The sequence below is a fragment of the Rhipicephalus microplus genome, unplaced genomic scaffold (assembly GCF_043290135.1).
Source record: "Rhipicephalus microplus isolate Deutch F79 unplaced genomic scaffold, USDA_Rmic scaffold_13, whole genome shotgun sequence".
NCBI classification, from domain to species: domain Eukaryota; kingdom Metazoa; phylum Arthropoda; class Arachnida; order Ixodida; family Ixodidae; genus Rhipicephalus; species Rhipicephalus microplus.
In genome coordinates this window covers 28655058-28667547 of record NW_027464586.1, presented here as the reverse complement: position 1 = coordinate 28667547, position 12490 = coordinate 28655058, and the positions used below count along the sequence as shown (strand labels likewise).

General features: G+C 43.9%; 1 protein-coding gene across 4 annotated transcripts in view; it reads right to left on the bottom strand.

Moving 5' to 3' along the window:
* Window positions 1-3005: 3005 nt before the first annotated feature.
* LOC119165924 (ATP-binding cassette sub-family C member 2) overlaps window positions 3006-12490 on the bottom strand; it is a 1429043-nt gene continuing 1419558 nt past the window's right edge. For all 4 annotated transcript variants that reach the window (XM_075882663.1, XM_075882666.1, XM_075882665.1 and 1 more), the window contains one exon: window positions 3006-3447. In XM_075882663.1, coding sequence (XP_075738778.1) covers window positions 3279-3447 — 169 coding nt within the window. In that variant the 3' untranslated portion in view covers window positions 3006-3278. The remainder of the gene's footprint in view (window positions 3448-12490) is intronic.

Sequence of the window (12490 nt, the reverse complement as noted above, 5' to 3'; positions counted from 1 at the left end):
ACAACAGCTGAGAAAGGCGCAATGTCAACGTCACAAGCAGCAAAGACTCTACACGAAGCGCCATCGTCGGGCTCATAGCACGGCACAGATAACGCGTGTTCGGAACGAGCACAGTCGACCAAAAAAGATTTTTACAAAAGAAAGTCCCACCCAATGATAACATCATGCGAAGAATGGAATAAAACTACAAATGCGACGACGTACTTCACACCTTGAACGACGACTCGCACAATGCACAAAGCTGAAGGCTGAACATAGTGGGACGTAGCTATCTGAAAAGATAGGTCGGGAATTTGAGTGGTAACTTTCTTCAAGTTTCGGCAGATTTTCTCGCTAATTGCAGAAACGGGGTGTCAACAAGTCCGTGCACCTGAATGTCATCATTAAAGAGTTCGATTTTGATCGGGGGACAGCAGTTAGGTCTTGATATTTTTGCTGCCAGCACAGTTCTTGCCTCCGGAACTGCACCCGTCAGTTTTCCTCTCGTGGTTGGCTGTTGCGACGTAACATTGGGGAAATATACCGGCGACGAGGAGAAGTAAAACGGCTTGAGCCGTTTGGTTGGCGACCGGGACGTACGTCTAGACCTGGATCGGCAGGAACGGGATATCGCGGCCGAGTGGACATGTAGTGTGAGGCTTCTGCAATTTCGTGAGAGGGGAAGCTGTGATGGTGGAAGTGACAAGCTATAAGGCCTAGGATTCGAAATGAAAAAAAACATATTGGCCGATCATCCGGAGTGCGCCGTTGGCTGACGGTAGGGGCACTGTTGACCGAATAAGGTACCGTAAACGGTCATGCAGGCGCTGTCGTCATATAAACGTTCCGAATTGTTTCTTATGCAGCTGGAGACGGGACGCTCAACGGGCGGGCAGATAGCGTCGACGAATAAACGTGGCGAGTTGCTTCTAGATAGCCGTAGACAATTGAGTACGTGGCCGAGCAACAGCAGCAGCATATGTTAGTGGTGCGGTAACAGATGGTCGAGCCTGAGCTGGCGGCAATGCTTCGGTAACTTGCGATTCAATGACCTGGCGAAGTGAAGAAGTCAAGGGTGCCATCAAATCGGTAGTTCTTATAATTTTCAATAGCTGACCATGTCCAGAGCAATACCATGGTATTATCAGGGACTTGAAAACCAAACCACTCTTTGAAAAATACGCATTACTAACAGTAATAATACTGTATCATTTCAAACTTCTGCAGTGGAATAAACAAAACAAGCCACAGTGTCTTCAGAACCCGCCTGAAAACACTCATTATATCATGCGTCAGCAACGCCGGAAAATCCCAGCCATAAGGACTAGTTATGCAAGCAACACGTTCAGTATCAAATACCCACAATGGTAAATCGTTTACATGGTCTCGTAGATTTCAATTCCGTACCTTGGAACACCATTATCAAGTCCATCCCAATAAACCATGATATTGAGTATGTTTATTGAAGTTTCTGTACTTGATTTGTTACATCCTATCTAAAAATTTTAGTTATGTGTTGTAGTTTCTTTTCTTATGCTTTATTTTACATTCTGTAATGATGAAGTTTCTTTTCAGATGACGCTTTTGTGATAAACTGATTTTCTAATGTTTTCCCTGAAATTGTGTAACATGACCTTGCTAAATGTTGTTGTGTTATGGTTTATTTATTGTGTTATTTATGTATTTCTGTGTGTTATTTGTCGTGTTGCATATTTATTTCTCAGAACTTATGTGACAGATTGAGCAGCCTGCGTGCCAAACTGTATTTAGAAGCAGAGGCCCCAAGTCAGGCTATATAGCCTGACTTGGGGCCTCTGCTTCTAAATACAGTTTGGCACGCAGGCCTCTGCTCCCGATGCCTCTGCTCCCGATGCTGTAAGAATTTCAGGACAAACAAACTTCAATTCAATTCAATTCAACACAAACTATGGCTTCAATTTGTATATCCCTCCACAATGGCATTACCTCGCAATCAGATCGTGGTTCTGGCATGAGACATAGCGATATGAGGAGTGTAAAACCTCAGATTATCGTCATAAATTAAACGGGCAGTACAGTGACTTGCAATATTTCTGCACGGTATTGCAAGAAATTGGCCCACAGCAGTTATTTAAAACTTAGGGGCCCCTCAATCTCAAGTTTTAGGAGTTGAACGTCATAACAATAATGTGTTCGTAATGCGCACTTCAAACATTTAGTGCTTCATTCTTTTCGAACTTGCTGTGCACCCACTACGTGGGCTTAAGAGAAGAGGTGCAGTAGCACGTGTGCCTTTTGTAGTGGATGGCTGGCTTGAACCACGGAGCCATTATGATAATCACAAGTTCCGACGCCCGCTGGTAGTGGGCGCTTGTACCACGCATTATTACTGGAATATTTCATGTTGGATTATAAAGAATGTATTCAGAACGCGTCTGTTTGTAAAGCAGGAAAACTATTTTCCTGGCATTTTCAAGCAGAGAAATTAGTTTTAGTGTCGAAAATCCACTTATCCCGTTAACGACCTGTATTCGATCTCCATTCGAACCAAAACGTTCCGAGTTTGGCACCCACCCTGACCCACGTCATTTTTATTATTTATTTATTTTATTTGTATCTCTCTCAGTTTTTTGGTCCAGAATAAGGTGACAATTTTTTGCACACAACTATGGACCTTGACGCCTACGCCTAAGGCAACACTAATGCCGTAATTTCTGCGAAACGAGCTCTTTAGCGCTATCACGTTCAAAACGACAAAAAAGGCATCTGCAACCCACCTTCGGCATTTCGTTTACTGTGGCACAAGATGTCTTCAGGTCTGTACAAACATTTCTTGAGACAATAGTTAAAGAAATTAACCCAATTACATTTTTAACCAGTGAAAAAAAGGGGTCGAGGGTAACGGGTGAATTTAAGTCCATACTGTGAGTAGTTCATGAAATTTTTGAAATGTCTGAAAGGGATCATTGGTAATTACTACCGACCGATAAAATCAGGCTCACTAGCAGGCGAAACTGAAACTGACGCCGCAAACAGCACATCTACAATTCACTTAAAAAATACCCTCATTTAATTGCTAGTCATTGTGCCACAAAACACCACAGAAAATATATGAATTCTTCCCCAGCCAGTCAAGGGTTGTTCATAAGAAGCATGTGGCCCATATTTTACCAATTATGCGTTAAAGAATCCAAATTCTTACAAGTACCAAATATTCACGTTGTATAGTGATAGGTCACTGCAGAGTCTGTCATAGGTGTAACATTTATGTAATGCCGGCCCGAAAGTAATGAACATTTAAAGAACCACTGTATAACTGATTACAAGTTTGTGCTAGTCGTTGATGAAAGTAGCCGATTGTCGGTAGTTGAATCCACCGGAACGATTCCTGCTTTCTGTGCCATGCCATAGAACAGTGAGCTACGGTAGTTGAGAAGCTGTTGTACTGTTCCGTATTCGGCGACGCTGCCTTCGCTCATAACCAGGATCCTGGAAGAAAATATAAATAACATATACAAACATTCAAATCTGCTAGCAGATTCCCAAAGCGTATCTGACCGAGATCTGTCTGGATTGGTTATACAAATTATACGAATTAACAGGGCCTATAGCATCGTTAAATCTTTAGCTTTCAATATCAAATACTGGCCTTGTGTTTAGAGACAGACCCATTCAGTCTCTTTTTTAGAGGTGACACTCCGGCCGGCTCCGAAGCTAGAGAGAGAGCGAGAAGTAAACTTTTGTTTTTTGAAACAGTGCCCCAAGCAATTCCCTGTGTCACCCTGAGCCAAAGGTAGTGCTTTTTGTTTATTTTAACGAAAAAGTGTTGCATGGCGGCATCCACAACACCTCCGCTGATGTATTTCCGTCATGTATATGACGTCGTATACTGTATACCAAAAATCTGCAAAAGAAAAATTAAAGGTAAAGTTCTGTTGCCGGGTGTCGAACCTACGCCCTCTCACTCTTTAGTGTGCTCTAAGAAAACACTAACGTATGAAGTGTACGTCATGCACCTTGCTAACCGCAAGCTATTTATGGGCACTATGTGCCGTTTGGCAATTCTCAGAGCTCCACTACTTCAGAGCGTTTTCGCCATGGCTGACCTGACATTTTGCCATTGCTAACTGACTGGTTATTATCGAGTACACTTTAGCGTTAAGGTGCATGTTTCTTGTACAGGAGTTGTAGGCCCATGTGCTCAGATTTCGGTACACGTTAAAGAACCCCAGGTGGTCAAAATTTCGGGAGCTCTCCACTACGGCGTCTCTCATAATCATATGGTGGTTTTAGGACGTTAAACCCCCCAAATCAATCATTTTGTACAGGAGAATAGCATTATTGCATAATTACCCTTTCCTAACTGTCGAACAGAATATCGTCATCACATTTTCAAACAGAATGACCGCTAAGGACTTTACGTCACAAAATAACGTCACAGATGGAACCAATGACGACGGTATCCACTGAACTTGTGCTTTTGGACTCCCAATGGCCTAAACTGTCCAATTTTTCTCAATAGAGTTCACTCCTCTTCCTCCTCGGTCTCACCTTCCATTGCATTACTGTCTTTTATACCGCGCCAACGGTATTTGTTAACGCAACTAGAAAACTACAGAAACAGTGTTTCATTGATATAGTTGTACATTTTATTCAGAAAAGAAAGCTGAGCAAAGTGATCGAGAAAAGTTTTGGCTCAGTAAGGATTATTTTTGAAATTATTTTAGGTCGTGGATGGGTTTTCTAACGAATCCTGAAAGAATTCACACTTTGCATAATCTGCTATTTAACTTCAGTGGTCGATCGTGAGAGGTAATTGCCGAAGTTGCTGCTTGTGTGAAGACATCGACCAAGCTCTTTCTTTTCTTAAGGAATCGAAGTGTCTTGCAAACAATTTATTGTTTAACCTATACCACCAAGCAACAATCACCACTATCATCATCTTTATATATTATGGGTTTGTGTGGCATAAACTGGGGAATATTACACTACTGATAACTTAATTTCTATAAAAAGGTTGCCGCCATATCCACCAAGGAAATGATGTTACAGGAGTGCACTCGTAAGTGTATGGGGTGTTTCCTGGTGATGCCATTTCTGTTGGAGAGCTTCAGAGCCGGCTCTTGATGTGTACGTCGAAGGCTGCGTTGCTGAGCTCGTTCCGCTGCGGGCACTGCACAGTGTTGATAACGCCGATCAGCACATTAACCACCTGTCCCTATCTATCCTACTGGCCGTTGCAGTAAATCAAATACCTAACGCCCATCAATAGCAGACGTGGCACTATCAGGCGTTCTTAAACGGGGTTGTGAGCTGGCAGGCAAGGGGGCTCCGGAAAATATCGTTACCAATGCGTATCGTAACACTCATAGTAGGAACTTGTCACGTGCTGCCATGCTTGCCGCCCTGCGTGACAGTTTCTTTAGGAGCCGAGGTCCTCTTAGTCTAACCTTGGCTCGCGTCAGGCGTGGTAGGCAGTATCTCCCAAACAGTAGAATAGATGACGATTCCTCCTAAATGTACACAACTTCCCTGAAAATAACTAATGTAGCGTCATTCGTGTTGCCGTGCAGGCTCCTCCTAACCCCCTAGCTTCTCACCCGTCACGAAAACAATGGGAGGGTTTCTGATTATGTTTCGCCACTCGTCGGTGGTAGGGGCGCAGCGACCCTGACTTTCCATTATCTGCACCGCGCATACACTACAAGAATGTTTGTCGATGTAAAACGGTGGAATAAAGGTTTTAGACGAAGAGGAGGAGAGGGATTAATAAAGAAATCAAGGATAGAGAGAGTATGGTCTAGTAAAGTAAAACTAATTTACCAGACGGCTTGCCGCCTATTGTAGGTATGTATAAGCTCGTGGATATTACAAGCTGAAACTCAGTTAAAATGCGGAAGAATCAGCTAATGAGAGGCATATTTCAAAATGCATAGAGCACTAAGAGCAATAAGAGAAATAAAAGAACAATGCTGCACCTGTTTTGTGATCAGAGAGCACTAAACACCTTTGGCCATTGGCGTTGTCGGACAACGACGTTGCAATTAAGAGAGGTCGCTCATGGAATGACGAAAGCGCCTCCCTTTTCTAGCAGTTTTCTATTTTTCTTAATTTTTACAAATACATTTAGAGTGTTTTTAGGGGTAATAGCTGCTGTCTGCAGGCCGACAACTCCTTTAGTCAAGTACGTGTGTTGTATGTCTTTTGGCTAGAAAAACTGCGCATGAGAAGAAAGGAAGTAGAAAAAAGATGGTCCTTGCTGCTGAATAACGTCTTCGGACGGCGCACACAGAGAGTGGTTGTGCGCACTTTCAACCTGCTAACACCACCTTGAAATATTGATTATGCAGACCCCAAGCCCTTTCGCATTCAAGAGAGTGGCTATTTGGGCTGGTTGGTATTGCATTTCAAAAGAAAATTACTGTCCTCAGTGCGCCAGGAACGTTTGAGAAAGAAGATATAGCAGTGAGGTGGGACAGAGCGCACACATACAGCCAACTTTATAGCACAGATGGCGGGAATATATATACTGTCAAAAGGGCGAGAAGATCACACACAGAATAAAAAACAAAAGATAGCGAAGGCGCCAGACCACCTTATTCCAATCCTCAATCGACAAATTCACTCAAAAGATACTTGTATTCATCATGTAACAGATTTACTGGCGAGGCACTGACACTCAGTTCCTGCTTTACGAATGAAAAAAGCCTAATATATTTCACGTGCCCTTTGGTTTCTATACATGCCCTTACTTGGCATTTATTAAACTTCGGGGTGCACCCATAATGCGCCTAGTGACTTGCCAAGTGGCTCCCACTGATCTGCGCTTCCGATTTGCGTGCTCTCTAAGGCGATCGTTCCGACAGCGCTCCGTCAGACCGATGATACATCGACCACATGATAAAGAAATCTGATATACAACGCCAATAATACATTCTGCAAATATCTTTGCGTGCTTCTTATTGCACCCGACACTGAAAAGTCCTTCGCTTTTAATTCTTTTACAAAGAAAGCTCAGCTAATTTATTTGCCGTGCAGACAACATTAACCCAGTTTTTCCGCGATTCCTTATGTGCAGTGGGAAAATTTTATGGAAGTAAAAATGGCAGACACTTCGCACTTCGGCTCGTCTTGAGGTGCGTGCCATGCTCGTTTTGAGGTGCGTGCCGTGCGTGCCGTGCAAGTCGTTTTGCTATGCGCAAGAGCAAAAGATCAGAAAAGCCTGCTTTTTTAAAGTCTGTTAACCTGGTTGCCAAAACTGGTCTGAACCTGGTGATGACAAGACTTTGACAATGATGCCATCATACATGTTTTGGCTATTCCTCGCTTAACAAGCTTTAAGTGCGCTGAACAGAAGGGTTGCAGGGCTTTTTTGGAGTGCGGAGCGTAATTCCAGCAAACATGATCCGGCAGAAACAAGCTCTAGGTCTGAAAATCTAAGTTTGTTATTTTCAGGGAACTCTGTCGTCAGCTGCAGGTCAGTGATGTTCTGAGTAAAAATTCTAAAATTTTTGTAGGCGTGCTGCCTTCTGTCGACTTGTTTCGAAATATAACAGACATAAAATTATCAACGTATCGAAATAACTCAACGATACATGTCTCAGCAGGCCTCAATTGTATGCGTTTGTCATAACGAACTAATTAATTTGTCACTGAGAACTGAAGCTTAACATCATCCAATACACAAGCTCTGTCTTTTAATGTACCATTTGTTGTTTCTTGTGACGAACGACGACTGCACATACAAGTGCAAAAGTTCAAGGAAGCTATCTACATCAGTTCGACAACGTTTACGAAAATCATTCTCACCAAAGCGCTGGAAACACTCTTTCACCTTCTCGAACAGAATGCCCTGAGGTAGAGAATAAAATAGGTCTTCAACGTCCTCAGAAAAGCACAGGTACATGCAGACGCTCATCAGGCAAAAAGTCTGAGAAGTCCTAGGGTTTTTTTTTTATGATGAATGGATGTTCAAGAGTAAAGGCTGTAATATGTATTTGCAGATATTTTCTAACAAGTTTTTGCCAGGAGTCACGCTCTGATACAATGGCCCGAAAAGGAGAGAGTTTCTTTGGAGTCTTGTTCGCGAAGAAGACACAAAGGCTTGTACCTTTGCACATCCTCACCAACAGGGCCAATCTAGTGAGCCCTGCTATGTCAGACAGCTTCTCAGCTTCTCGCCTAAAATTTGATGGGCTGATTTCGGCAGTTCTCTGAAGTTTTCTGATAACACTGCAACCACCTTGTCTTCATAGAGTGGTTTTAGGAACCAGGACAGATCCCCCTTTCTTGTCATGCTGGAGTAACTTGAAGTGCACTTCTTTAAGAGCTGACATGCCAAATTTTTGAAGATCTTCTTCTTGCCATTAACCCGAAGCAGGGTCTCTTCAAGAAAGCGAAGGAAATGTTCCGGCAGGATCTGCGCAGTGCCCCGCAAACTGCTAAATTTCTTTGGCGTTCCAAGGTGATAGGGCTACCGAAAAACCGAAAGCTCCCGTTTTGGTCCTGAAAGTCGTCATTCTTGGCAACGAAAGGATTCCTAATGACGTGGAGTGCCTTCTAGAACTCGGCCCTAAGTACTGCGTCTATGCGAGGCTTGATAAAACTGAAATGGTTAGACTCGTCAGGCAAGTTTCAAGAGGAACAAAAGTTGATGAACTTAAGAGCTGCATACAACAGGAAGTGAAGTGTCTGCCCATAGAACCCATGAGAGAAACAGCTCCAACATTCGGCATGTTATGCCTGCCTCTAGAAAAGTAGATATCAAGTTACTCTAGTCTGACAAGGGAGGATTTGTTCTGGTTGCTAGACCTCTCTATGAGCACAAGGTGGTAGCAACGTTATCAGAGATCTTAAGAGAAGTGCTGAAATTAGTTCCATGAGAAGTTAAGCGAGAAGCTGAGAAGTTGTGTAAAATAGCGGGGCTAGCTAGGTTGGCCCTGTCGGTGAGGACGTGCAAAGGTAAAAGCATATCTCTCATCTTCATGACCAAGACCCACAAGAAACTCGGTCCTTTTCGAGTCAGCGTATCGAAGCGTGACTCTGGCAAAAACTTGTTGGAAGGTATCTACAAATGCATATTTCCGGCCGGACCATTGAAGATTCATTCATCATAAGAAACCACCAAGACATCTCAGACTTTCTACGTGATCATGTCCCCAAAGTGCTTGTGCTTTTTCCGTGGACGTTAAGCAATTATTTTATTCCCTACCTCAGGACATTCTGTGCTAGAAGGAGAAAGAGTGCAACCAGCGCTATGGTGAGAATGATATTTGTAAGCTTTGTGGGACTGACGATGATAGCTTTCTTGAACTTCTGACTTTCTATTTGCAGTCAAAGTTCGTCACGAGAAACGAAAATTGGCACATTCAAAGACAGGGTGTGTGTATTGAATCATGTTTAGCTCCAGTTCTCAGTGACATTTTATTAGGTCGTTATGACAAACGCTTACAAGCGAGGCTTGCTGAGGCACATATTGTTAAGGTATTGTGCTACGTTGATAATTTTTCAGTCTTTTATATTGCGGAACAGGTTTACAAAAGGGAAAACACCGACGAGAGTTTTAGAGTTTTTATTCAGAACATGACTCATCTGCAGCTGACGACTGAGTTTCCTGACAATAACAAACTTAGATTTTTAGACCAAGACCTTATGTTTCTGCCAGAAAACGTGTTACGCTCTTCGCTCCAAGAGAGCCCTGTTACCCTTTAGTTCAGCGCACTCCATGCTTGTTAAGCGAGCAATTGCCAAAGCATGTATAATCGCATGATTGTGAAGGTCTTGTATTCACCAGTTTCTGAGCAGTTCATGCAACCAGGTTACAGACGTAAAAAAGCAGCCTTTCCTGATCACTTGCTCTCGCTCTCAGCAGAATCGCTTCTGAGTGTATTAAAGCAGTGCAAGAATGAACGGCAGGCCTCTCAGGGCGAGCCAAAGCTGAAAGTGCCTGCCATTCCTTGTGTGCACAAAGTTCTCCACTGCTTAAAAATAATCAGGGAAAAAACTGGAGTCAAGGTTGCCTTCTCGGGAAAAATGAGCTGAGCTATCTTGGTAAAATATTTACCATGTAAATATTTTATAAATTACTTTACTTAATAATTTACATAATGTATATATTTAAGGTCTTCGCCCATGACCTGATGCAGTACGTTATGTGACAGTGGATAATGGCGTATTAGAGTTTAAGCAAACTTGAAGCATGGTCATGCTTTATTTGTTGTTCTGACGCCAAGAGCTATTCTTTGCTTTATAAGTGAAATCTGATGATGGTACTTTATATGAGCACCTAGAAGGACTTCCAAATATGTGAACTTAGTGGTAAAAAGATATCTGTGGCTGTTGATAGTAATAGCGAGGGTAGATGAAAGAGCATTGTGACTAGAATAGAACACAATAAACTGGTTTTTATTTAGGTGAATTGGTTAACCATGAGCTGTACACCAGTTCTTTAACAATAATGGTGTCCAATGACTTCTGCTGTGCAATAGGACCTCATCTCTTTGTAAATCAGAGAAAATGGGGGACCACAAGCAGGCCACTGTGACCAGCCCGTCACTGCCTCATTTGAAATTTTTTTCGATACCTTCACTTTTACACCATGCTAGACAGCTTGGAATGCAGCTACTCTAAGGATCAATGGGCTTAGCCACATAGTCTCCATTACCAGGGGCCCTTGTGTACTGCTCCTCTTCACCAAAATGATTCACATTAAAAAACAAAAAAACATAGCTGTTAATATTGGATTTCATAAATTTGCAGTTGTACAACTACATATATCTAAAGAATGAAACTTCAACTATTGTGGGCATTTGGTATACTCATCCTCTTCACCTGTGCATTATCATAATTATCATGTGTTTCTCATGCATCCTAATCGTTGTTGCGTATCATCATCATATTGGTTCGTTCATCATAGCTGTCGGCTACAGATTCCTCGGGCCTAACAAAGGTATTCCAAAGCAAGAGTTCATACGTGGTGGAGCTGCTGTTAAATCTCTCGTCGTCCTCTCGACCACTCTACCCCCTGAAGCGCCGTTCAGGTCGCCACTTGGGCAAGGTGTCCGGAATTATGTCGCACAAAGATGAGGTCGCTGATGCAGCCGTTCCCACTCGCCACCGCGTACCATGCCTTCTTACGTCATTAACAGCCTCCAGCGTAAGCCCTATTCCTTCGCTGGTATGCGCAGGAAAGATGTGGAGGAATGGCTGGACGATTTTGAACGTGTCGGTGCTTCTAACCGGTGGGATAACACCTACAAACTCGATCACTTCTCAATCTACCTCAAAGGTGCCGCAAACCCGTGGTTCCTCAACCACTTCATTGACATCCCCGACTGGTCAAGCTTCAAACACCAGCTTCGCTATGTCTTTCGCACACCGGCTGTTCGGTCAGCTCTTGCAAAGAAAACTCTCGCGACTCGGAAACAGCACATTGGGAAGTGGTATACATGCTCTTTCACTTTGCTGCCGGGTCAACACACCATAGAAAGAGTCAGACAACGTACGCCAGCTTCTTAAGGGGATCGAACCCGTCGCCTTCAATGCCCTTGCAATCCTGAATCCACCTAACGTTGCTGACATTGCGACAACCTGTCAGCGCCTCGAAGAGCTGGAGTCTATGCACCTACAATCGGACACTGACGCACCCCGTGTTACAGCAGATCCGAGCCTACGAGACACGATAAAGGTGATTATACAAAGAATTAGAATCAATGGGATTCAAACTACCTTGAGTGTGTCCCATTCAGTCTTCTTCAACGCCACTGCGGGATGTCATCAGGGAGGAGCTCACGTCCATAACCAACATGGCCCACCTGCAGCTCACTGTTGCTCGTACTCTATCATCGTTCTCGCATGCCGCCGCCGCACCATCAGGCACACTCACCTCGATATCGCTGCCACGAACGTACGCGCCGGTTGCTGCCGCACCTCCTACAAGCTTACCCACTAGCTTTCCATCACCTCCGCCTGAACCATCATCTGTCCGTCTCACTGCTGTCTCTCGCGCGGTGCAGTTAACGCAAACTACTACCCTTCTTATCGATCAACTCGCCCTACGTGCTATTATTGCGGCTATCATCATCACATTTCACATTTTTGCCGCGAGTGTCAGCAAGACGAGTGTCGAGGGTACGACATACGCGAACGGGATCATACCGCAGGAGCCTTGTACCAGGGCCGCCGTTATTCGTCACCACCGCGTTGGTCCCCATCTCCGCCAGCATCGGGTGAACTGCGCATGAGTCCTCGATCAACCCAACGCCGTTCACCGTCACCATACCGTCGCTCCTCTTCTCCTCTTCAGCCTGCTTTTCTCGATTCTGATGGGCGTCTGGAAACTAAGCGATGCAGTTTTTGGAGGACAAACTGCATTCCAACGCAGCACTCCCATTCCTCCAGAGCTTCCTTACAATATGATTTCAGTCACAGTTGAGGTAGTGTTCGTTGATGCTTTGGTGGACACCGGGGCTACGTTTTCTATTATTTATGCTGATTTGTGCGCCGGTCATTGAAAAGTCATGATGCCTTATGA